Consider the following 21,974-nt stretch of genomic DNA (forward strand, 5'->3'; position numbering starts at 1 on the left):
CGTATCTGCCACAGCGATACCATTTCTGTCCTTCAGTTGTGTGATCCAAGACATACAGTAAACTGATCCTAATTCACATTCTGTCCCGTCCTAATTTCTTTTTCCTATTATAACAGTGCTATATTCTTTATGGGTCTTACGCCCCACCCCTGTTTTCCTTTCTTTTAAGCTTCTTTCCATATTTTCTTCCTTTTCGTCCCTTTCCTCCAAAAAGTTCAGCATGCAAATGAATCCAACAGCATTGAGCTTACTCATATGGTCACAGCTTGTAAAATAGAAACTCAACTCTTACTAACTTTTATATTCTTCCTATTATATGCATAATTAGTTGCTATAACTAGTACATAAGCCATGTGAAATTTGTTGCCATTTAAGTTGCCTTATCGATCTAAGTGGAGATTTGTATTCCACAGCGCAATGGGATAACAATCCACAATATTTTCATAAAACATGGAAAAAAAAAAACCCAAAAGACATTTTTTTCTCACTGAGCTTTAGCTGTCTTAAGGAACTGGAATGTAAGAGTTGTTTTACTTTGAAACTTTTGTTGAAGTTAGGTTCCTTGTGAGTTTGGAGGTCAAGTCCTGCTGACTTTTAAATGCATTAGTAAAGCCAGAGAAACATGAGGGCATATTTTTGAGATAGAGAGGGAAAACATAAACTATTTTAAATGAAAGGGAAGAAGCGTATAGAAAGGATGCAAAGAAAAATGTAACTCAATGGGCATGGGAGGGTTAGCTGTTGGTGATGAGTTCAGCTACCGTGTATACATGAAGGGCTACTGGTGAGAAGGAGGATGTTGGATCTGGAGAGGGACAATTCCTTCTGTGGTTGAACTTCGAGGTCTAATTCCAAACAGTTGGTGGGTCCACAGTATGCAGTGCTTGAATGTAACTGCCTCTCCCTATAAATAAGGTGTGAATAGGTACACATCACCAGGCAGAGCCAGTTTAGACACCCTAGGGTGTATCCGGGTTTTTGTTTTAGGAACTGTACTGTATAGGTGGATCCCTACCTCATGTCTTTAGATAAGATTATCATGTAAATGAAAATGTAATCTGATATATGTGTGTTCAGGATGAACAGCTCCATGTACTGCCATTGCAGTAGTGTTCCTTATAGCTGAAGGGTGTTCTGAAGGTTCTCTCCTGGTCTTCATGAAACAGGTAAATGGCCATACTCCAGCACCTAGAAAACAATTGATATTAGAGTCTCAGTCCAACATATAGAAAACAATTGATGTATCTTAGAAAGACTCTCCCAGATAACATCTACTGGAATAGTTCTTGTTCGTACCAGTGGTGCAGCAAACAAAAGAACAGTTATAGATCTTCAGTGGTTCTTTAAAGAATAATTTGTCCCCCCTTAAAATCTTCTGGGCCAATTTATTTTCTCAGGTAGAGATAGGTGGTCCTTACCTTGTTTACGCTGCACACACTTATTTTCACAAGTAGCTAAGGACTTTGTCCTGCAAAGAGCAAGTGAGATCACTTCCCCTGGGCTCCGTGTATACATATTCTGCAGGATTCTGGAAGCAAGCCTGGATGATGGTATTATGTTTTCAATTGAGCAGTTGGGAATCTGAAACTGAGGGACTGAGCAGGGTTTTTCTTTGCTGTTTCATAGCAATATACAGATTGGGTTTCTAGGGCCTGCAGCCTTTTCTTTGTAAGACTTGAACCTACCTGCAACAGGGAAATTATTTGTGGGTTTGGGTTTGGTTTTTGTTTGGTTGGTTTTTGTTTGTTTGCTTGTTGGTTTTGCAGGTTTTTTGAGGCAATTGGAAATCTTTAAACAAAGTATTTAAGATGGGGATTAATTCTTTTGTCCTTTGCTAGGCAGTGAAAAATGCTTCATGCTCTGTTTTCTGGGTTAGGTTTGGTTTGCTTTTAAAAGAAACCCTGTTTAAAAGAAACATATATTCCTCACTGAAATTGCTATTTCAGGGAAAAAAACCCACCTATCCATCAGAATATTTCAGGTAAAGGACCATGCCAGGTTCTTTAAGGGTATCCTTCTGAAAAGACAAGGCAAAAATACCAGTAAGAAAAGAGTGGCTATCAACAGACAAATATTTGGTTCTGCTCTATGGTTCTTACTCAGGTAAAATTCTTCCTGGAATAAGAAGTGAGAGCAAATTTCAGTATGTAGGAACTGGAGAATCCTGCCTAACATATGGCTAAAGCAACTCCCAGATCTGTATATTGTCCAGGAGAGAACACATTTTATACATACCTCAAGTAACCAACTTGTTCATTTTACAGAGTGAGTCTAACAAGTGAAGAGTGGTTGTGAATGTATCATGAAGCTGGCTCAGCAAAGGTTTTCCTATAATTAAAATACATCTGGCTCTGTTCTGAGTGGGAAATCACAACCTCTAATGTTCTGAGTATTTCCTTATGCACAACAGCAGCAGCAAAACTACATATGCCTTAACCCATCAAATTCTGTTGCCCTTAATCATGTGGATAAATCAGATGCAATAAGGAACTTTAATCTGGCATCTTTGACCTGAAACTGATGGATTGGTCATGGAAATGGGAATGGTCTGGAAAGTCTGAGAGGCACAGAGCAGCACTCAAATCTTTAGGACGCTGGTGTTAATTTAAATAAGTGTGAAATAGCTTGGTGTGTTTCTCCATAAAAGCCTGTGACCACCGCGGGCACTGCTCTTTCTCATGCATTAGGAATACCCTCCAGTTCCACAGCTACACCCTCCAGGTGCCCAAAGCACCACCGAGCAGCAAGGGAATGTGTGGCTGTGACTGGGGAATGGCACAGACATTGTCTAGGTCTTTGTCCATCACCCTTCTCGAAGGGGCAGGCTTGGATCAAGGGGCAGTGACAGATTCCTTACAGCAGTCTCCTAACCTGGAAAGGGCTCCAGGTCCTCCAGGTTAGCAGTGTTGGGGCAGACCTGCCAGGCTGGGAGGCCTGCGTGTGCGGGGAGCTCAGGGCAAGGGTGGAATGTAGGACTCTGTGTTGGCCCTCCTGTGCGTCAGAGGGGATCAACCCAGCGTGAGCCCAGAGAGGCTGTTCTTGTTTGGATTGCCCTCTCCCTTCCCTGTCTGCCTCTGGGGCCTTTCACCAAGTCCTCAATGTCCACCCCAGCTGTGGGACAAGTGACAATCAGGCTCTCCTTCCTGGGAAACTCCAGGAGGCAGCTGGCGGGCTGCAAGGATTGGAAGTATGGGTGGGTGGATGGATGGACAGACAGGTGGATGGATGGATGGATGGATGGATGGATGGATGGATGGATGGATGGATGGATGGATGGACGGATGGATGGATGGACGGACAGGTGGATGGATGGATGGATGGATGGGTGGATGGATGGATGGATGGATGGATGGATGGATGGATGGATGGACGGATGGACGGACAGCCAGATGGACGGACAGCCGGCGGGGCCATGTCTGGGCGGGGGAGGGCCGGCCGGCGATGCCGCTGGCCTCGGGGGAAGGGGTGGGGGCCGGGTGGGTGTGACCCGCTCTCCCCGCCGCCGCCGCCGTCCGCCCCGCTCACAAGGTGCCCGAGCGGCAGAGCGAGCAGCAGCAGCAGTAGCAGAGCCGCGTCCCCGCCGCCGTCCGCAGCGCCCGCCCCGCCATGCCCAACTTCGCCGGCACTTGGAAGATGAGGAGCAGTGAGAATTTCGACGAGCTCCTCAAGGCGCTGGGTGAGGCGCGGGGGAGCCGGCGCCGGGCAGCGGGAGGGGAGCACGGGGAGGGGGCTGCAGCCGGGGCCGCGCTCCGGTGCGTGCGGGGCCAGGCACCCGGGAGAGCTCCGTGCGCACACCGCGGCCGGGAGAGCGCGGCGAGCGCTGCCCGGGGAGGTGGGAGCCTCACCTGCGAGCGCCGGCGGTCCTGCCCCGGGGTCCTGCCGGGGGGACCCTTGCAGACCCCGCGTTTGCCGCCCGTGCAGCTCCCCGCCGCGGCGGGTGTGTGGAGAGAGCTTTGCCGTGGGGCTCTGCGCGGTGCCTCTGCGTGGTGCCGGGCGAGCTCAGCCCAGGGCACGGCTGGCGGCTTCAAGCTCTGCTTCCTCCCCGCTTCGCCCAGGTGTCAATGCCATGCTCAGGAAGGTGGCGGTGGCTGCCGCCTCCAAACCCCACGTGGAGATCCGCCAGGATGGGGACCAGTTCTACATCAAAACTTCCACCACTGTCCGCACCACTGAGATCAACTTCAAAATCGGGGAGAGCTTTGAGGAGGAGACGGTGGATGGACGAAAGTGCAGGGTAGGAGGAGAGCTGGGGGGTGTGTATGTGTGTGACCAAGTTCTTTTTAGACGGGACAAACACAATCTGTTGCCAGTGTCCCCAGACAGTGGCATCACTGCCCTCCACCCTCTTCTTTCCAGAAACACTCCTTGGGGGGGTTCTTCGTGGCCAAAGCTTCTCTTGTCCCTCATCCAACATTTTCCCTCTGCAGGTTAAAACTGAAATGTGAAGGCAACAGGGCATGGCAGCTCCAAAAGGCAGAGTTTGAGTACCTGCTTGCTCCTTGGCTGGCAGGGTTTTGTCCAGCTCTTTTTGCTTCCCTCTCCCCTGGAGACCTCAGTTGCAGCTAAAGCTCTCCCCAGCCTCTGTCCCTGATGGGAACAGGGGGAATGGTGGAGCAAGAGATACCTCAAGGGTGAGGATTTAGTGCACAAACCTGACTTTTGTCATAAACTGAATAACTTTTGTCATAAACTGAATAACTTTTGTCATAAACTGAATCAGCAGAGCTCACAAGCAGGACTGCAGACTGTTAGTAGTCTGGGGCTGAAATCCTCTTTCATTTCCTTTCCAAGTGCATGTCTGCAGTTTGCTGATCATTTAAGTCTCTAACAGTCTAAGACAGACTTACAGCTATACCAGCCATAATTACACCACCTCCTCATGCAGAAGTGTATTAGAAGGTGTTCACTGGAGGGTTTTGGGCTTGATTCTCAGTGTGAGCCCCTGCTCCTCTCCTTTGTAACCACTTCTATTGTTGTGGAGGGGACTTTAAGTTGGCAGCATCCAACATCAGCTTCTCACTGGGGTACTGGAGAACTGGCCTGTGACCATAGCTGTCTTGCGAAAAAAGTTATCCCAGGCTCGTGGGCTAGTTTTCTTTTCCTCAGGCACTTTACTCTCACACTTACAAGAAAAGTATATAAAAGAAGTCTGAATAAAGAGTATCCAAATGTAGTCCCAAATGAGAATACAGTTTTAAAAGTACCCCGCGATGGTAAAATTATCTACTTTCCAAAATACGATCTCTGCTAATTCTTGGGCCGGCTTCTGAGACCATTTGCGCTACTAAAAATGCAGAACTTAGTGTCTGGGGTGCAATAGGGAGTCAGTGAATGTTTAGAACATCCACTTGATCTCTATGATGAGTTCTTGTATATTTAACAGTTTGTTCAGGAAATGTTGCTGGCTTCGTTAATTTATCTTGTTCAGCAAAAGCAGTATTTTAGTGTCTCCATGAATAATGCATATACAATAAATGTGACCCGCTTTCTAGAGAAGGATTTATTGCTGCAGATGGAAAAACAATAATTACAGCTGTAAGCTATGAAAGTTGGAAAAATCTGAAAGAAATGTGTTTTGTGAAGTAGTAAATTTTTTCCATGTGTTGTGAAATTATTTATAGTCCACTATGAGGAATAAGTTGTAGTGCTGTGTGTATATGGCCAAGATGGGCCCACAGAGCAGACACTGACAGATCATAAAATCATACTTCAGAATGTAATTTGCAATATCTGGCAAAACTGCTGACGGGTGATAGATTTTGACACACTTTATGGGGTGGAGGGTTTTGTTCTGCCAACTTGATCCATTGTTCATTGAGACAAAGAGCGAGCGGGATGGAGTTGCACTGCACAAGGCTCCTGTAGCTGCCACTTGAGGTGGCTCATTGGCTTAAAAAGCTATTGTTGTGCAAATATATTTATAAAGTAAACAGCTGATTTTAAATCAAAGTGATGTTTGTTTCCCTTGGAAAGTCTGGGAAGTGTTAACTTGAATTTATGCATACATATGCACACACACACACGTATATGTATGTGTATGTATATGATCACAGAGTGATGAATGTCTCCCATGTGCCAGTTATAAAGTGATTTCTTGCACATTCATTACAGGGCATCCTTCTGCACAGCTGTTCCATTGCACTGTAGAATAATAGGTCAGTGCTAGAATGAAAAGCAACAGAGTCAGGGCTTGCCTGTTTGCGAAACCTAAACAAAATCCTATATTTTCTTTTGTTGGCTTGTTTTGGGGTTCTTTCTTTATTTTTTCAGTGGTTTCATAGTCATTATTGAAATGCTTTGAAAAATTCTCAAGGATATTTCAATCCCCAAACCCATAGCCTTAAAAAAAGTAATGTCCCAAACACTAGAATTCTAACCAAGTTTCTTTAATTTAGTTGTGATTTATGCTAGTTGGTCAGCAGACTCAGTGGTTAATACACAGTTACCTTGGCACAGAGCCATGCAGCACGAAGGGGTGTAAGTGACAAATGCTGCATCATTTATGACCACAACATGATATATGTGATTGTTTATGCTTTCATGCTAAGGGGACTCTGTAGTGATAAATACCATGTCAGATCAAACCACGTTGTACAAAGATGCTTGGGAATGTAGACACTACATTATCCTGTGTTTCTAAATGATACTTTTCAACATCAAGCTTTTTATGAAAACTGGCTTTTTAATTTGGAAACAAATGTAGATTTGCATTGAAAAGACACATTTACAATTACTTTGTTATTAATATAGACCTATCTCCAAAATGCCCCCTCACGCCTTAATTTTGATTTCACTACTTTCCACTGATCTCTTTTGCCCTTTGCCTTTATCTATGTGTTGCTCCTTTACTGCTGCAATTATTCTCACTACTGCTCATTGTTGTCTCTCTGCCTCACGCTGCTGGGGAAATAATTAATGTTATTCCTAATGGTTTTCTTGCCTGCAGAGTTTGGCCACTTGGGAGAATGAAAACAAGATCTATTGCAAACAAACTCTTATTGAGGGAGATGGCCCCAAAACATACTGGACTCGAGAATTAGCTAATGATGAGCTGATTTTGGTAAGACCTTTGAACCCACCCAACACATGCACCACATCAACAGCTTTTTGTTACCATGTAGTATGACTTCCTATTTTTCCTTACTTAAATCCATCTGGAAAACTACCATTTTCATCTTCCTCTACATCACTTTCATACATTGCTTTTTTTCCTTTCTTTTTAAATGCTTCTTTTAAGAACAAATGAAGATATATGCAGGTTCTCACTCGTATTTTACTGCTCTGACTTTTGCCATACTTTCACTGGTTGGATAATCACAAGTGGGCCACTTCTGCTCTGCAGATTCACAACCCCATCAAAGGATTTGCTTGATTTATTGCAGATTTTCTGTGGTGAAAGTGAGATCAAGGCATTTGACCTCATTTCTGGAGAACCATCTCTTTTAGGCATGTGTGTAGTATGTTGCTTCTTATCCACAATCACAGGTGTATATCAGGAAAGATGTGGCATGTTGTTAGCATGCTCTAATCTCATTCCATTTATGAAGAATGTATAATTCCTCCCTGATCTCTGCCACCTTCACCAACTCTTTGATCACCTCTGAATCCAGTTCAGAATTGCCTTTAAGAGTTTCTTAGAAATATACTGATTTGCGCATTTGCTGTCAGCCAACATCTCTCCACTCCTGTGTGACCTTCCATATGGCAGCAGGGTTACCGTAGGCATGCTGAGCAGCACCTCTGCAACTGTCTCCCCACTTATGCCATGAATCATGTGCAGTTGATTTATTTATATCATTCCTATTTCACTTAGAATTGAGTTCTCTTCCCTGAATCTTTCCTCAGCTGTCACTCTACATTAGTGAAACAATATCCAGGAATGGATAAAAACACAGTTTCTCTGAGTTACAAGTAGCACAGTTCAGCTTGAGTTCAGAATCACTTTATTGCACATGTTCTTACTAGCAAATTCTGGATAAATGGTCGATTAGGCTGTTATGCCTCATCAGTTTGGGCATGGAAGACAGGCTGCTGGAGTGATAGGTAAGAAAACATCAAAGCAGGGAGGGTTTATTTCAAACTATCACGCTTACTAAACCTTTGCACTTTAAAAGACAACCTCCCCAGTGTTTCTCTAAAGCAGTCGGAGCTCTGTTTTCAAGATTGCATCTGAAACAAACCTAGACCCAAACCTAACCAAGTATAAACAAAAAGCTTTTAAGGTGTTCATATTATTCCAGACATCTTGGAACTGTTCACCCACCCCTCATGAGGAGGTGTATGCTGTTAGTGAAATCACACTGGTTTCTACTGAATAAATACTCCAGTTCTGGATAATTTCTTTTGAGTCAGCCACTGGAATTCTTTATATTATCCAAAAACTTTAGGAGGCCAAGTTCTTTGATCTCTGCTTCACATCTTTATTGCAGTGGACAAAATACATTCTCAACTATAATTTTTCCAGCTTCCTAACAGTACATTTCTGCAGTTTACTGTTTAAGCAGCAAACTAGTGAGGGTGCTGTTAAACAAAGTGAACTGCTTCAAGCAAAGCAAGGAAGCCAGTCAGAATACAATTGCCTCCTGCAATCAGCAATCTGAACTTACCCTGCTGGGGAAGAATGAGGTTAGTTAGGAAACCAGGCTGATGCAAAGACTATAAAGCCATCTAACCTGTTTTCTTGTAAAATACAGTCTGTTAAGCTTTTCTGAAGTAATTATTTTCCAAATTAGGATATAAATTAGGAGAAACTTCCTTCCTGTTCAAATATTTCCATTTGTAGGAACTCAATCACAACTTCTAATAAGTTGTTTTAGTGGTTAGTTTCCTTGCCATTAAAATATACACATTATTTCTAATCTGTAAATGTCTAGATTCAACTTCCAGTCATTACATATTGTGTATGAAAGAACCGACATTATATGCCAAAAGTTTATTATTGCAAATACTTCTCTTAACAGCACTGATCAAGCCACCTTGGAAGAAGCTTCTTGTTTTAAGCTAAACCATTGGAAGACCTTGAGACCTTCAATATAAAGGGCTTTTATAACCCCCTCCAGTTTATCAATTTCCTTTCTAAACTCTGAACACCAACACCGCACACACTGGTTTGCAGGCAATCACACTAGCACCTCATGTAGTGGTGACTTCAGCTCCCTACTCTTACCTAAAATTATTCTGATTTATGTGCAAAGACTTTATTAACTCTTTCGAGAACTCACACTCAGCTGATTGTGATCCCGAGTAATGTTCCTGGTTTCTGATTCCCCTTCCCTCCTCCAGCAACTTGGGACTATGTTCACTGGTTGCATTATGAAAATACAGTGTTTACTTCCAAGTGATCCAGATAATTCTCTGTGTCTTTTACTGTTCAATATGATATGCAGTTCCATTCTCCTACCTCTTTTTTTGGAGCATAATGGCTTCTTTTGCTTTATTAAATATTAAGATATTATTTGGTTATCAGGACAAAGATTTTCAACCCCTGATGGCATTTGACCATTATTTGGGCCTTAAAAGCTAAACTACTTGGAGGGATTGGCTGAGGTGTGTTCCTCAACTCTAACAGGGAACAAAGTAGGAAGAGCTGCTCCTAGTGAGGACACCCTCTTGATCTCTTACCTCTCGACTGTGTTTGGGTTTTTCATCACTACACTGAAGGAAGATTCAACGTAGACTATTTTATCTTACTCTTGGAAATTTTCCTTGGATCTGAGTCTGCAAAACCCTATTTACATCTTCTTCAGAACTGAGATCCCAGTGAGAAGAGCTCTTTCTTTGCCTTCCCTTTTTTATTTCATCCATCCTCCCAGCTTTGTTAGGGTTCTTCAGGACCTGAAATTCGTTCTCGTTCAGGCTTGCTGCCCATATCACTTGAACTGCTTAACAATTCCTATCTTCACACTTCTCAAACCTCCCTTACCTAAGAAATATTTACTGTACCTTTACTCTTTCTGATGTGCTTTGGTAAGCTTCCCCTATTTCCATTCTGGCAGAGCACCTTGAATAAGCAGAGGAAACCACATTCTTGTGAACTTCTAGATGTCTGCAGCTGGGAAGCTGCATGGGGCAGAGCCTGGGATGTAGCAGTTTAGGAACTCTGTAAGGCTGATGCTTATTCTTACGGTCTCTGCTCCTGTTTCTTTATCCAAAGAAATCTTTAAACAAGTCTTGGGTCTCCTTGTTAGCTGTTTGCAGAAGAAATCAAGAAAACTCATACCTCATCTGGAAAAAGTTGCAAGAAGGAATCTGAACTGTGTTAGACTGAGGCAGGAATTAGAAAAAGGCTTGGGGCAGCAGGCAGGGGGTAAGGAATGAGTGTTACTCTGCTAATACTGGCTGCATAAATGTTGGAGCTTTGCCACATCATTTTCATCTAATACGCTGCATTGCTTAGGGGGTCCATTTGATTATGACATTTTCCTAGTGGAGGGATACATTTTTCTGCCCAACACAGCATGTTAAATAAAATGCATTTACTATCACATATAATAAATATATAAATAAATAAAATCAGCATTGAATTGTCATGACTACCACAGAGCTAAAATAGAAACCATATTACTGTATAATTGTCCATCTTTCTTGCATCCTGGCAGAATTATTCCTTATGTTCTTCAAATACACTCCCTTGGAGCAATATGATGGTCTTCCCTGTCACTTCATGTCCTCTGGTACACAGATGCTAGGAACAAACTTTTTAGTTAGCAAAGTTTTTCTTTACCTTCAGGTACCAGTTAAGTTTGAGTTTAGTTCTCCTTGGCTCCTTGGAGAATGAGATTACTCTACCAGTAGCATTTGGTTCGTGCAATGGCAGATGTAGGTCTAAAGTGCTGTTAGAAAAAGTCCTTTCAGCTGAGTAAGGGAAGAAGGATCAAGCTCTGCTTTATAAAAAAGGTGCTGTGAATGTGTTAGAACATTGGAACTCCTCTCGTCAGTGCTGGTTATTCTGATCTCCTCTGATGCTCTTGCTGGGATTTCAGTGCTGCATTCTTAGAAGTACTGAACAATGTACATAAAAAAATTACATGGAATATGCAAGCGAGGGAGGGTGAAAAGGATAGATCCCCATCAAAGTCCACATCTGGTTGTCTTGACTGTATCTTTATATTGTGTTGTACTTTGACTGTAATGCAGACAGAGAGTCAGGATATTTGCATTAACCACTCCACATTCATAAACTCTACTTGGATTAGCATTTGATCAGAATATAACACAAAAATATGTATTACCTTTACTTGTCTGAAAATTAACATCTGGGAATAAGTCTGTTCTTAATAGGCTTCTTCTTCCCTTTTATGTTTTTGCTGTTGCTGTGTGTTTTTGTCAGGGACATTAATGAGCTATCAATCACTTGTGTAAGTCAGAAGAACAAAAGGTCTGCTCTTTACAAAGTTAAAGGATGTTGCTTCCAAATGTTAGCTATTCAAATGAGAAACATTTCTATTCAAACGTTATCTGCATTGCTGCTTTCATGGCTGCTCATGCCTCTATAGATTTTAGTTTAATCTGTAACACACAAACATTTTAAAGTGGGTAATTACTGAAGTGAGGCTTTAAAAACAGCCTCAGACCACATTTTACACAGTTCACATATCACACAGGGGTTCTCAGAATCAATTATAGCAAGGGTCAAAGATCAGAACATTAGGGGGGTTCAAGCGTGGTTTCTATTCTTCATTCCCTCCCCAGAAAAATCATGCTGTACTTGATTAAAACTGGTGAACTGTGGAGCTTAGATGAGTGAGTGAACATCTTTTAAATGATATTGCTGGCTTCTGAAATTAAACATAGTAGGTGAGAAGGGTCAAAGCAAATTTGGAAAGATACTTTGCAGCCAAATGCTGAGATTCATGATGTGCCTAAGCCTTGTATTGAACAGTATTTAACTACCTATGTGTTTAAGTTTTCTATAGGTTTGGAGAGTGATCTTAAATAAAATCAGTAATCAAAAGGAGGGTCTGCTCATACCGAGGTCATTATGAGGTGGGGTTTCCTGCTGAACCTTCTTATAGCAGCCTTGATAAAAGTTTGGGAGCCTGTAGTAATGCATCTGTATGTGTTGCATTGACCTAATGCTTTCATTTACTGTTTTCCATGAGCAGATTTACAAGGGGGCTTAGGGATCTGCAGCCGCTGCTCACTGGTACAGCCTGGTCTGGGTCACATCCTGAGCATATAAGCAGAGGAAGAAGCTAAAGCCAGTTGCATCTTGGATGCATCTGATCCTGCATGTAGCTTAAATGTTTGCTGTGTGCTGGCTTTACTACAGGAGATACCATTGTCTCATGTACTTACCTCTGTCATTCATTTGCTGCGTGACTCTGAGCACCTGGACTTGTCCATGGACAAAGCCTTTTCTGAGGATTCATTTAAGTAATAGCTTCTTTTCTCCATTTGTTTGCTGATGTATTCTGTCTTCCTTTTGCACGTTGCCTCTGCAGGTTGGTCAGTCAGGAGCAGATAACAGGGGATTTTTGCATACACTGACAGAAGTGATCTTTCCCAGGCGATTAGTTCAATGACAGTCTTTGTAATTATACTGCGTGCTCCACTTATCACAAAGGCTCCTCAGCAAATGTTTATGAAGCAGGCCTTCAAAAAGCAGATTTACTCATACAGTAATATATTACTGCCCTGTAATTCTCTTTTAATCTCTACTGATGTCAGTGGTCATCAGGTTTTGAGTGAACTGAGAGAGGTCGATGTATTGGATTATCCCCCTGTGCAGGGCCTTGTTTGCAGGGTGCTTTTGGACGCTTAGCTACAGATTACGACAAGCCAAGTGAAGACAACAATTCTGTAATTTGCAGTCATTGCACATTTAAAATCCTATTTTAGATTTAGACAGAAGCCTTGTAGCATTTTGCAACGTAAGTGGGACCTTTGCAAGCTGATGAGAAGGTGGTGACTGAAAATCCTTCATATTCTCATTAGACTTTAACTGCAGTTTGGTAGTGGTGCGCTCTTTTTTGAGTCGCTTTGGTGAAACTTCACAACCGCATAGCCAGGATTGCTCACTCTTTATTAGGAAGTTCTACTCCTTTAGGTCATCAAAATCTTTAAAGTCTGCTTGTTCTGATATGAACTATCACTTCTTTCCAATCTAGAATTAGAACCATAGACACTTAGCTGCATTATCTTACCCCCTGAATACAAGGATTTAAGTGCGAAGGATAGAGGAGTAACAGCCTTTTGATTTGGATCTTCCCCCTGAGCTTGGTCCCAGCTGTACATTAGACATTTCTGTGAGTAACCACAGAAAAAGGAATGCAGCAAGCTTGAACACCTTCCTCTTTGCTTTGTTTAGAAACATTTAGTGGAGTTTTATCAACAAAGCTAGTAAATTATAGTAAGAGAGGGAAACACCTTTTACATAAGTCCACATTTAAAGCATGTGCAATCAAAACCATTTATTTATATGCTTCAGTATGGAATTGCTTCAGTATGGAATTAGGTTGCTAATCATCTGAATGGGTATAAGGTACAAAATCTAAGTGCTAAAATATGCAGCGTATTTCTGAAACAAGTCAGAGGCCACATAAGCAAGGCTGGGTCTTCAAGGAAAGGATGTTTGGTTGTTGAGAAGAGCTCAGTGGCTACATGGGACTCCAGAGTAATATAATTGTGCTTTGCATGAACTTTATCTCTTTACAGTCTAAAGATATGATTGTGTGAAATCATAGTGGTTTTCCAGACTGTGAGGCTCTTGTGTTGCAGAGAATGACAATTCTTGTATACAGCAACTGATTAAGACCACTATGGTTTTTGGGTTCCCTGGGTACGTCCATGTTTTTCACGCTTAGTTTTTATCCTGGCAGAGCAATTTGAATGCAGTCTTTTGCCTGAGATTTTCAAGAGTCCAGAAGTCCAGCTGGAGCTGGATGTTGGATGTACAAAATGAACAGCCATTGCACTTTGTCACAAACATGTCAAGCTGTGGCTCTGTGAGTGCACAACAGTCAGTCTATGTGTACGTACACGGGACTCGCTGCCTCTGCAGTGCGTTCTGGATGTATCCATACTACTGAGCTCTCCCAGTAAATTACTGTTTCTTTTTTCTTCCTTCACAAATTCTTACCTTTATTTTCACACTCCCTCCTGTGGGTCTTGCAAGGAAGCTGCCAATCCGGTTACATGGATGTCTGAGGAGCAAGGTCTGCCCAGGAGCGTGGTCTCAGAACTGGACACTCAGTCCTACGGTGACACCCTAGACAGACTTGCAGTATGGGTCACATCTTCCCCACAGTGTTCCCTCTCAATACAGCTGCTGACCTGTTGTGAGAATAACTGCTGTTGCACAGGTTTACGGGGAAGGAGTTTATCTCTTAATTTCCCAAAAGAATAGATATACATTTACTACGGAGGTTCCAAGAGTTTTGGCAAACTGCTGCTGCAGCCTTTTTCATTAGAGCCGGCTGATATGGCACCCACTCACATCACAAGATGTGGCTGCATAGCTGTGCAGCTCCCACTGCCAGCCTGGGGCTGGGCCAGCTCTTGAGGAACAGTACACAAAACCTATTATTTACTATTATTTATGATTTATGTTGAAACAGCAGTGGGGGACCCAAACTTTACTGTGCTTAACAGCGCCTGAATGTACCATAGAAAGACAGAGAGACAATCACTGTCACAGTGACCTTCCAGCCTCCAGAGACAATCTCAAGCCCTGGCTGCTCTTGACTCTGACTTGCTTTCTCTGGCAGAGCTCATGCTGAAATCATTTCGCCTTTGTGTTTAATTTCAGAAAGGTTGAAGGAAGCCATAGTAAAGGTATTGGCAGCTGGAGCTGTGGGCAGTAGAGACCTATCTGCATCCTTTCATGTTAATTTTCAGACATTTTCATGTACAAGCTAAAAATGTGCGTATCAATAGATGTGTTATGCTATTTATTTAAATCTCAAAAATACTAACAGACTTTTCTCCTCAGTAAAGCCAGAGTCAGTCTTAAAGCCAAGTCCTTTCAAAAAGGTGTTGGCCAAACCAGGTGTAGAAAGCATTAAAACAAATAAAGTCCAGCCGAATTTTCATAACACACTGGGGTAGGTCTTAATTATATTTTTCAGTGAGACTTTGGCAGTTATTACAGCCAAACATCCCACCTCACAACTTCTCAGTGCTAAGCCCAGAGCTGTCTGTCAGTGTAGCTGACCAGGAAGGTCTTTTTAGTCAGTATTTCCTCGCTCTTGCACCCATTATTTCCTTGCTCTTGCACCCATTATTTCCTTCATGTTTAATCGCTTGCTTAGATTTTAGCCTGCCAGACCTGAAATTACATACAAACAGTTTGGGGTTCAGGTGGCTTTCTCAGACAGCTGCCACAATCACTGTCCTGCCTAAATGTCCTGCTAATCTGTACCGCAATATTGCTGTGGTAGAATTGCCTTTTAAATGCAAAACTAGAGAGTGATTTGAGACCCACAGGTTTTCAGATGCATGTCTGAAATTGCTTCAGTCAATGGTACAACATCATATAACACCAACTCTCAGTATCTGGAAAATGGAGGTACTCTGAGGTACTGAATCTGGTGTAAGAAACAGGATAATAATGGGACATAGTCTGCAGTAAGTCTGTGACTTTCAGATGTGTGGTGATCAAACGTTTGTGAGATCTCAGGGATGTTTAGTCATGTGAAATGAGCTTAACTTGATCTCCACTAGAGTTCTCTCCATTATATGCCTTCATTTCAGACCTTCATCATAGTTAACAAATTCACTGGTTAAGGTTAGAGTATCCTGCGACTGACACTGCCAACGTTATGGCTTGGAAGAGAGGGTTTTGCTATCGTAACAGGGTGTGTCAAACACCTTGAAGCAGCATGATGTTTAGAGGTTGTAGGTATATATTTTCCTGCTCTTCAGCATTGCTCCACTGTCTTCATTTGAACTACTCTGATTTATACCTGCAAATATCAAAGAATACCTTTTGCACATGCCATCTGAATTCCACCCTTGGCATTTCCAGTTCAAAGTGCTGCAACTGCTCCTAAATGTAACAACAGTACATTCGAAATTCTTTTCTCATGTTTACTTATAAATGCATGCCAAGAAACTGTAGTAAAAAGGGAATTTCTGTGTCATTTATCATTCTGACAAAATTCACCGTGCCTTGAGAAAAAAGGTCACTTACATTGCATTCCTCTTCCAAAATGATTCATTTCTTTACTCTCATCTGTCAAAAGACATAAGAAAATGTATTTCTGCTGTTGAACTAACTACTATTGTAAAAATAACATTCCCAAATCGTGTTAAATGTTTGCTGGTTCCATCTCTTCTGATTGTTTTATATTTCTTTTCCAGACCTTTGGTGCTGATGATGTTGTGTGCACAAGGATTTATGTAAGAGAGTAAAACCATCAATTTACTTGTCATCTGGGATGAAGTGGAGAACTGTGAAAACCCCCAGTATAATGAGTATCTGTGTGTGCTGTTACTAATGCAGTGTTGTATGTGACCGTGTGTGTTATATCTGAACCCATACCCTCTGTTAAGTGTATTTTGCTTTCATTTTTCATCGCAGACACTATTCCTTCTCACTTTTATGCCATCGTTTTTTGTGTCTGCTTTGTATTTTGTAGTTCTCACTTCATACGGTTTCATCAATTATTAAACTTATTGGGCTTAACTCACAGGTGTCTTGGGATGTTTGTAACAGAAAAGCCAGCAGTGCTTTGGTTATGACTGAAACACTTTTTACCCTCTGTTGAAGGCATTGGGGGGTTTCACTGCTGCTGGCTAGCACTGTGCCATCAGGGAACACCTCCTAGGGCAACACAGGGCACAGGAGAGCAAGTGAATTGCAAGGCCTTTGGTGGAGCTGCCGGCTGCTCTCAAACCCAGAGCTCTGCTTCTTTCCTTCTTTCTGTCCTTGTTGAGGAACAATTCCTGTATCCTGTGTTTGCTGGGACTGTGATTCAGCAGAACCAGGCAAGGAGAGATCTTTACCCTCTTTCCTTCTATCTCTGAAGAATGCTCAAACTTCCCCTGTTGAGACACTCATTATCTGAGTACAGAACCCAGCTGCATCTACAGGACAAAAAACATTGTGATCACGACTAATACTTACTGTCATCACACCCAAGCACCTCAGGCCTGATCAGAGAGCCAGCAGAATCTGTCAGACTTTACTTGTTTGGGCCATAAAAAGATAAAGCTGATGAAAGCTGCTTTTCTCCTACTTTCTCACCTGAGACAGAAAGCTTGTGATGGCTTCACTCCCCTTAAGGGTTACAGCTCTCACTTTTGATGACTCAATATGAACAACTAAATATTTCACAAACCAGGGCCATAGTTCAAGAATCAAAGAAACACCAAATTTAATGTATATATTCTGGCTCAGAGTTCTGGCCACAGCACTATCAAGTATTAGATTCAAGCTGAGCAAACATTCCTCTAATGAGCCAGAGACTCTTCTGTTCTTCAGCCTTGGAAGTATCTGGAGATGGAGATTAGGAGCACTACTTACTTCAGTGCAATATCCAAGCTTATCTGAACAACTTTCTGCTTTGCAGTAATAATTTATCTGCTTCATGCCACCCAATCATAGCAGATTTATAAGAGGTTCAGTGTTAGCAGAGTATATGCACTGTTCACTGGGCTGTGCTCAATATTCGGAATGGGAAAATAGGTCCAGATCTTGATCATCTTGAGACATCTATGGGAAACAAATTACTTTGTCTCTTCATCCCTTGCATAGCTGTGCAAAGGAGTTCCCTTCGATAGCATTGTCCAACTGCTACAGAGAAACTAGCCACCTGCTCTATATATCACAGTGTGAGCTACAGCAGCACAACAGGAGAGAAACAGGCGCTGTTTCCTGTCTCCTCTGAAAGGTCACGTTTTCTTCCTCTGCCATCAGCACTCAAGATACAATATTGCAGCTGAAAAAGGGGATCTTTTCCTTCCACACTCTGACCTTAAGCCAAACCCTGTTTTCAAGACCTTGGTCAGTTGGTACCAATTAAATACACTGCACATTAGCTCCCATCGAAGCATGGGCTGAGATTAGTTCATTGTGGTTTGGATGCAGCTGAAGCTATCCCCTGGTAAGAATGAAACTATGAGGGGGAATGACAGTGATCTAGCTTTATTTTCTATCATCTTTGAGGAATTAAAAGTTAGGTGCTTTTTTCCAAACCAATTCCATTTCAGGAGTATCTGGACCTGCTTGTGCATTCAGCTGTGCCAAAGGGACTCCATAAAAAGTGCCAGGCTGCGCTAGCTCAAAGCGCCTCAGTGATTCAGACAAAACTCTATCTTGCCACATCAAGGCTGAGAAGTAAATAGCTTTGTGTTGCAGGACACACTGACACATACCATATCCTACAGCAGCAGGAGCCCACCAACACTGTAGAAGAAGTGGGGTGGTGGATGTGGGGTCTGGTACAAGCTGAAGAGGCAAGTAGGAGAGCCAAAGCCAGTGGGCAGCAGGGCTGTTCTGCCATTCCAGAAAAATGCTACTCATAGCACTTACCTTTTCTACCTGTGTCTAAAGCAGCCCTGATGCATGGTTTGTGAGGGTTCAGCAAGGTATTGGTATGAACCTCATGTTGTCTAGAGCAAGCAAGTGCATTTAATGGAAACAGCGATTTCTGTGTTTCATTTCTAAGAGGTTCATGTTAAGCTGTTGTGCTGCTCAAGCAAATATCCTTCAGAAAGCTTTCCCATCAACTGGAAAATACCAAGTCAGTTTTTCATCCAGTTGGCAACTACTATCCAAGTAGTAAAGCATGAGCTGTGCAGCTGGGTTGTAGGGTTACAATTAAAAACAGGCTCTTGAGATATGAGCTCCCCTGCATACCTGGAAACTTTCTTCTTCCAGGGTTGCAACTGCTCCCCTAAGCTTCATTTGCAGTCTGGCATGACAAAAGTTCCTTTCTCTAGTAATTTCAGTGTGGAAGCTTCTCCACTTGATTGACTTTCATGGACTTACATTAGAGTTATTGGTGCATGGATAAATTCATATGAACAGAGACTAGAATTGGGCCAGGGTGTCAGTTTTATGGCTCATTGTTGAAACACTGCAAAGGCCAAATTTGTGAGTCCTGACGGATTTAAAAACTCTTCAAATTTAGGCACACAAGGATTTGGAGTGATTTTACTGGCCAAAAGCCTTGCAGTTGTCTCCTGCCTTTCTTTTATTTGCTGACATTAAGCTCCTTTGGGAACATGGAAGTTGGACAATGCCAGGGTGGCCAACGGAGACAGTTTTATTCACTTTTTGTGTAAGAAGTCATGAATTAACCCCTCCCCAGATGAGGTGATGGAAGCAGAGTGGAGTTACTGTAGCTGGCATCCACAGACTTACTCTCACAATGTCTGAGTGTTAAACGGTTGCTCAGCTGACGTGGATCCTGAAAGCTTCAGGCAGCCACTCTCTGCACATAGGAGGGAGGGACTTTTATAGGCAATAGTGCCAGGACAATGGAGCACCTAAGGGTTCCATAAATGGTTTGTTGGTTACTTGATAGCATGTGGATATCTGAAAAGGGCCCCAGGGATTTTATGGATATTGCCTTCCAGGTTCGAACTGAGGAGATGCTCACTGTGTCACTAGCTCTTTTAATCAGGCCTGTGATGGAACAAGCAGTGGAGCCAGGGACAGAGTCTAGCTCACAGTTATGTGTATCACTGAGCAACCAGAAACTTCCTTATTGCCATGCTGCTGTATTCTAACCAGCACTTTACCACTTGACCTGGAGGCAACTGACTCCCAGCCTGTGTGTCTGCAGGCTTGGGACCGTGCTGTGCACTGCCTTGACCACACTGATAACTAACTGCTACAGCAAGACACAGAAGGGGTTATACAGATATCTGCAGCAACTTGGCACATGGATAACATTTCACAAAAACAAAACTTCCCCACATGAGTGGAACACCAGGATAGAGCAGCCATGCTTTCTGCCCTATGGCAAGAAGAGTTCATGTTAGGATTTTCCTTTGATTTTCCATACTTTGTTCTTATGCTGCTTTCATAAAACACTTAAATGTTTTTCTTCTCTCCAGGAAAAATAAACATTCCAACCAGTAAAGAGATTGGGCAGTCAAGCTGGATTCCAAATAATCCACTGTGGGAAACCCAAAATATGCAAAAGACCCCAAACAGTCTCAGCCAGAAATGTGATATTTCATTGAATTGTTCAGTTCACACATATCACACATATCACACACATACCACCAGCTCCTATTGTGTGGGAACAGAGCTGTCCTACTGCACACTGTATGCCCTGGAGAGCTGGTGCTGCTTTAGCTCAAGAGCTCACTTTTTGCACCCTGAGTGCAAAGAGATCTATTTCTGCTGACAGGAAGCTCCAAATCCCACACGGCTGCAAAATCCAGTCTTGGAATCCTGTTAAAATACGTGCTGCCTGAATCCTGCCATGTCAGAAGTGGAACAACCCAAGATGTTCTCTTTGATATTACAGATGGCTGGCTGGCTAAGGAGGGTGGTGGAAAAAATGCTGCTATTAATAATGGAGGAATAGGTGGGAATAGATAGAATCACAGAATCAGCTTGGTTGGAAAAGACCTTCAAGATCATCAAGTCCAACTTCTACCCCGGGACCGCCAAGTTCACCACTAAACCATGTCATCAAGGGCCTCATCTACACGGTTTGTGAACACTTCCAGGGACGGTGACTCCAGCACTGCCCTGGGCAGCCTGTTCCAATGCCTGAGCACCCTCTGGGGAAGGAATTGTTCCTCATCTCCAGTCTAAACTTCCCCTGGTGCAGCTTGGAGCTGTTTCCTCTTGTCCCATCCCTTGTTCCTTGGGAGCAGAGACCAGCCCCCTCCTGGCTCCATCCTCCTGTCAGGCAGTTGTAGAGAGTGATAAGGTCCCCCCTGAGCCTTCTCTTCTCCAGACTAAACCCCCCCAGGTCCCTCAGCCGTTCCTCATCACACTTGTACTCCAGGCCCTGCACGAGCTCCGGTGCCCTTCTCTGGACAAGGGAATGCCATAGTGCTTTGCTTATTTCTTAATCTCCAACATTCCCCACATTGCCTCCCAGAACATGAGGCCAGTTTCAATCAGAAGTAAAAAGACAGAATTCTTGAAATTTTAGTTCACTCTTGCTTGACTGTGCTGCAGTCTGCTAAAATCAGAATGAAGTTCTGAACCTGGGGATTGTGTCTTGTATCTCTCGTTCTGTTTCTGTCTGAGGGCTTTCAGTGATGGTTCCCCGACATGATCTATGGCAGGCACTCAGTTTTGATGCCGTGTTCTCAAAACAAAGAGGAATCTGGCAGCTAATCTGTTTTACGAGCTTGAGTCCAATTTGCTGATAGAATTTGCTGTATGGTCACATATTGCAACCAGAGAGTCTTCTACTAGATACTGCTATCTCCTGCACAAACCTGCTGCTCGCTGGGAGAGGCAGCTCAGTGGCTTAAGCAGAAAGGAGGTGACAGTCGAGGTGACTGACTGAACTTCAGATTTCTTAAAAGCCTGTAGGTATGTATCTCAGTGTTAATCTTCACAAGATGTTCATGTGGCCTGATTTCATCATAGGTCTGATGAGTTCACAGAAGGTTTTCAAAGGGCTGAAGCTTTCATGCATAAGCATCTGCCATTTTTGGGAGATAAAGGCGCAACTGGAAATCAAGTGATCTTACAGAAACTGAAGGTAGGAATAACTACAGTGGGTCAGTGCAAAGGTCCTCTCTTCTCCAGTACTTGATGCCTAAGACACCCCTGTAAGCCTGCATATCCCTTTAGCAGGCTGAAAGACATAAAGCTAGTCTGCCTCCAGACCATGCACTGGAAACACCTCTATGTGCTTATGTCCCTTTCACTCCAATTTCCTCACCTTTGTGTTCCACATGCACAGAAAACATCAGGACCTTTTCCCCCATCAAAGAGACCAAGGGACTTGGGTTTTAAATGCATTGGGAATTTTTGGCATCTCAGGCTGGGCTGAGGCAGACAGTGTCACTCACACATACAGCAGTTTTGACAATCAAGGACTTAGAGA

General features: G+C 43.0%; 1 protein-coding gene across 1 annotated transcript; it reads left to right on the forward strand.

Annotated features, from left to right (window-relative positions):
- Window positions 1-3,430: 3,430 nt before the first annotated feature.
- Window positions 3,431-16,633, forward strand: CRABP1 (cellular retinoic acid binding protein 1). The gene is made up of 4 exons (XM_030498052.1): window positions 3,431-3,676; window positions 4,056-4,234; window positions 6,947-7,060; window positions 16,303-16,633. The coding sequence occupies exons 1-4, from the start codon at window positions 3,607-3,609 to the stop codon at window positions 16,351-16,353; spliced, it is 414 nt and encodes a 137-aa protein (XP_030353912.1). The 5' UTR covers window positions 3,431-3,606; the 3' UTR covers window positions 16,354-16,633.
- Window positions 16,634-21,974: the final 5,341 nt, after the last annotated feature.

This window comes from Strigops habroptila, chromosome 9, assembly GCF_004027225.2.
Source record: "Strigops habroptila isolate Jane chromosome 9, bStrHab1.2.pri, whole genome shotgun sequence".
NCBI classification, from domain to species: Eukaryota; Metazoa; Chordata; class Aves; order Psittaciformes; family Psittacidae; genus Strigops; species Strigops habroptila.

Excerpts from the sequence above, each read along its gene's own strand:
- CRABP1 (XM_030498052.1), top strand. The coding sequence starts at position 3,607 with ATGCCCAACTTCGCCGGCACTTGGAAGATGAGGAGCAGTGAGAATTTC. Across the intron at positions 3,677-4,055 it reads CGAGCTCCTCAAGGCGCTGG|GTGTCAATGCCATGCTCAGG; the intron begins GTGAGGCGCGGG and ends CGCTTCGCCCAG. Across the intron at positions 4,235-6,946 it reads TGGATGGACGAAAGTGCAGG|AGTTTGGCCACTTGGGAGAA; the intron begins GTAGGAGGAGAG and ends TCTTGCCTGCAG.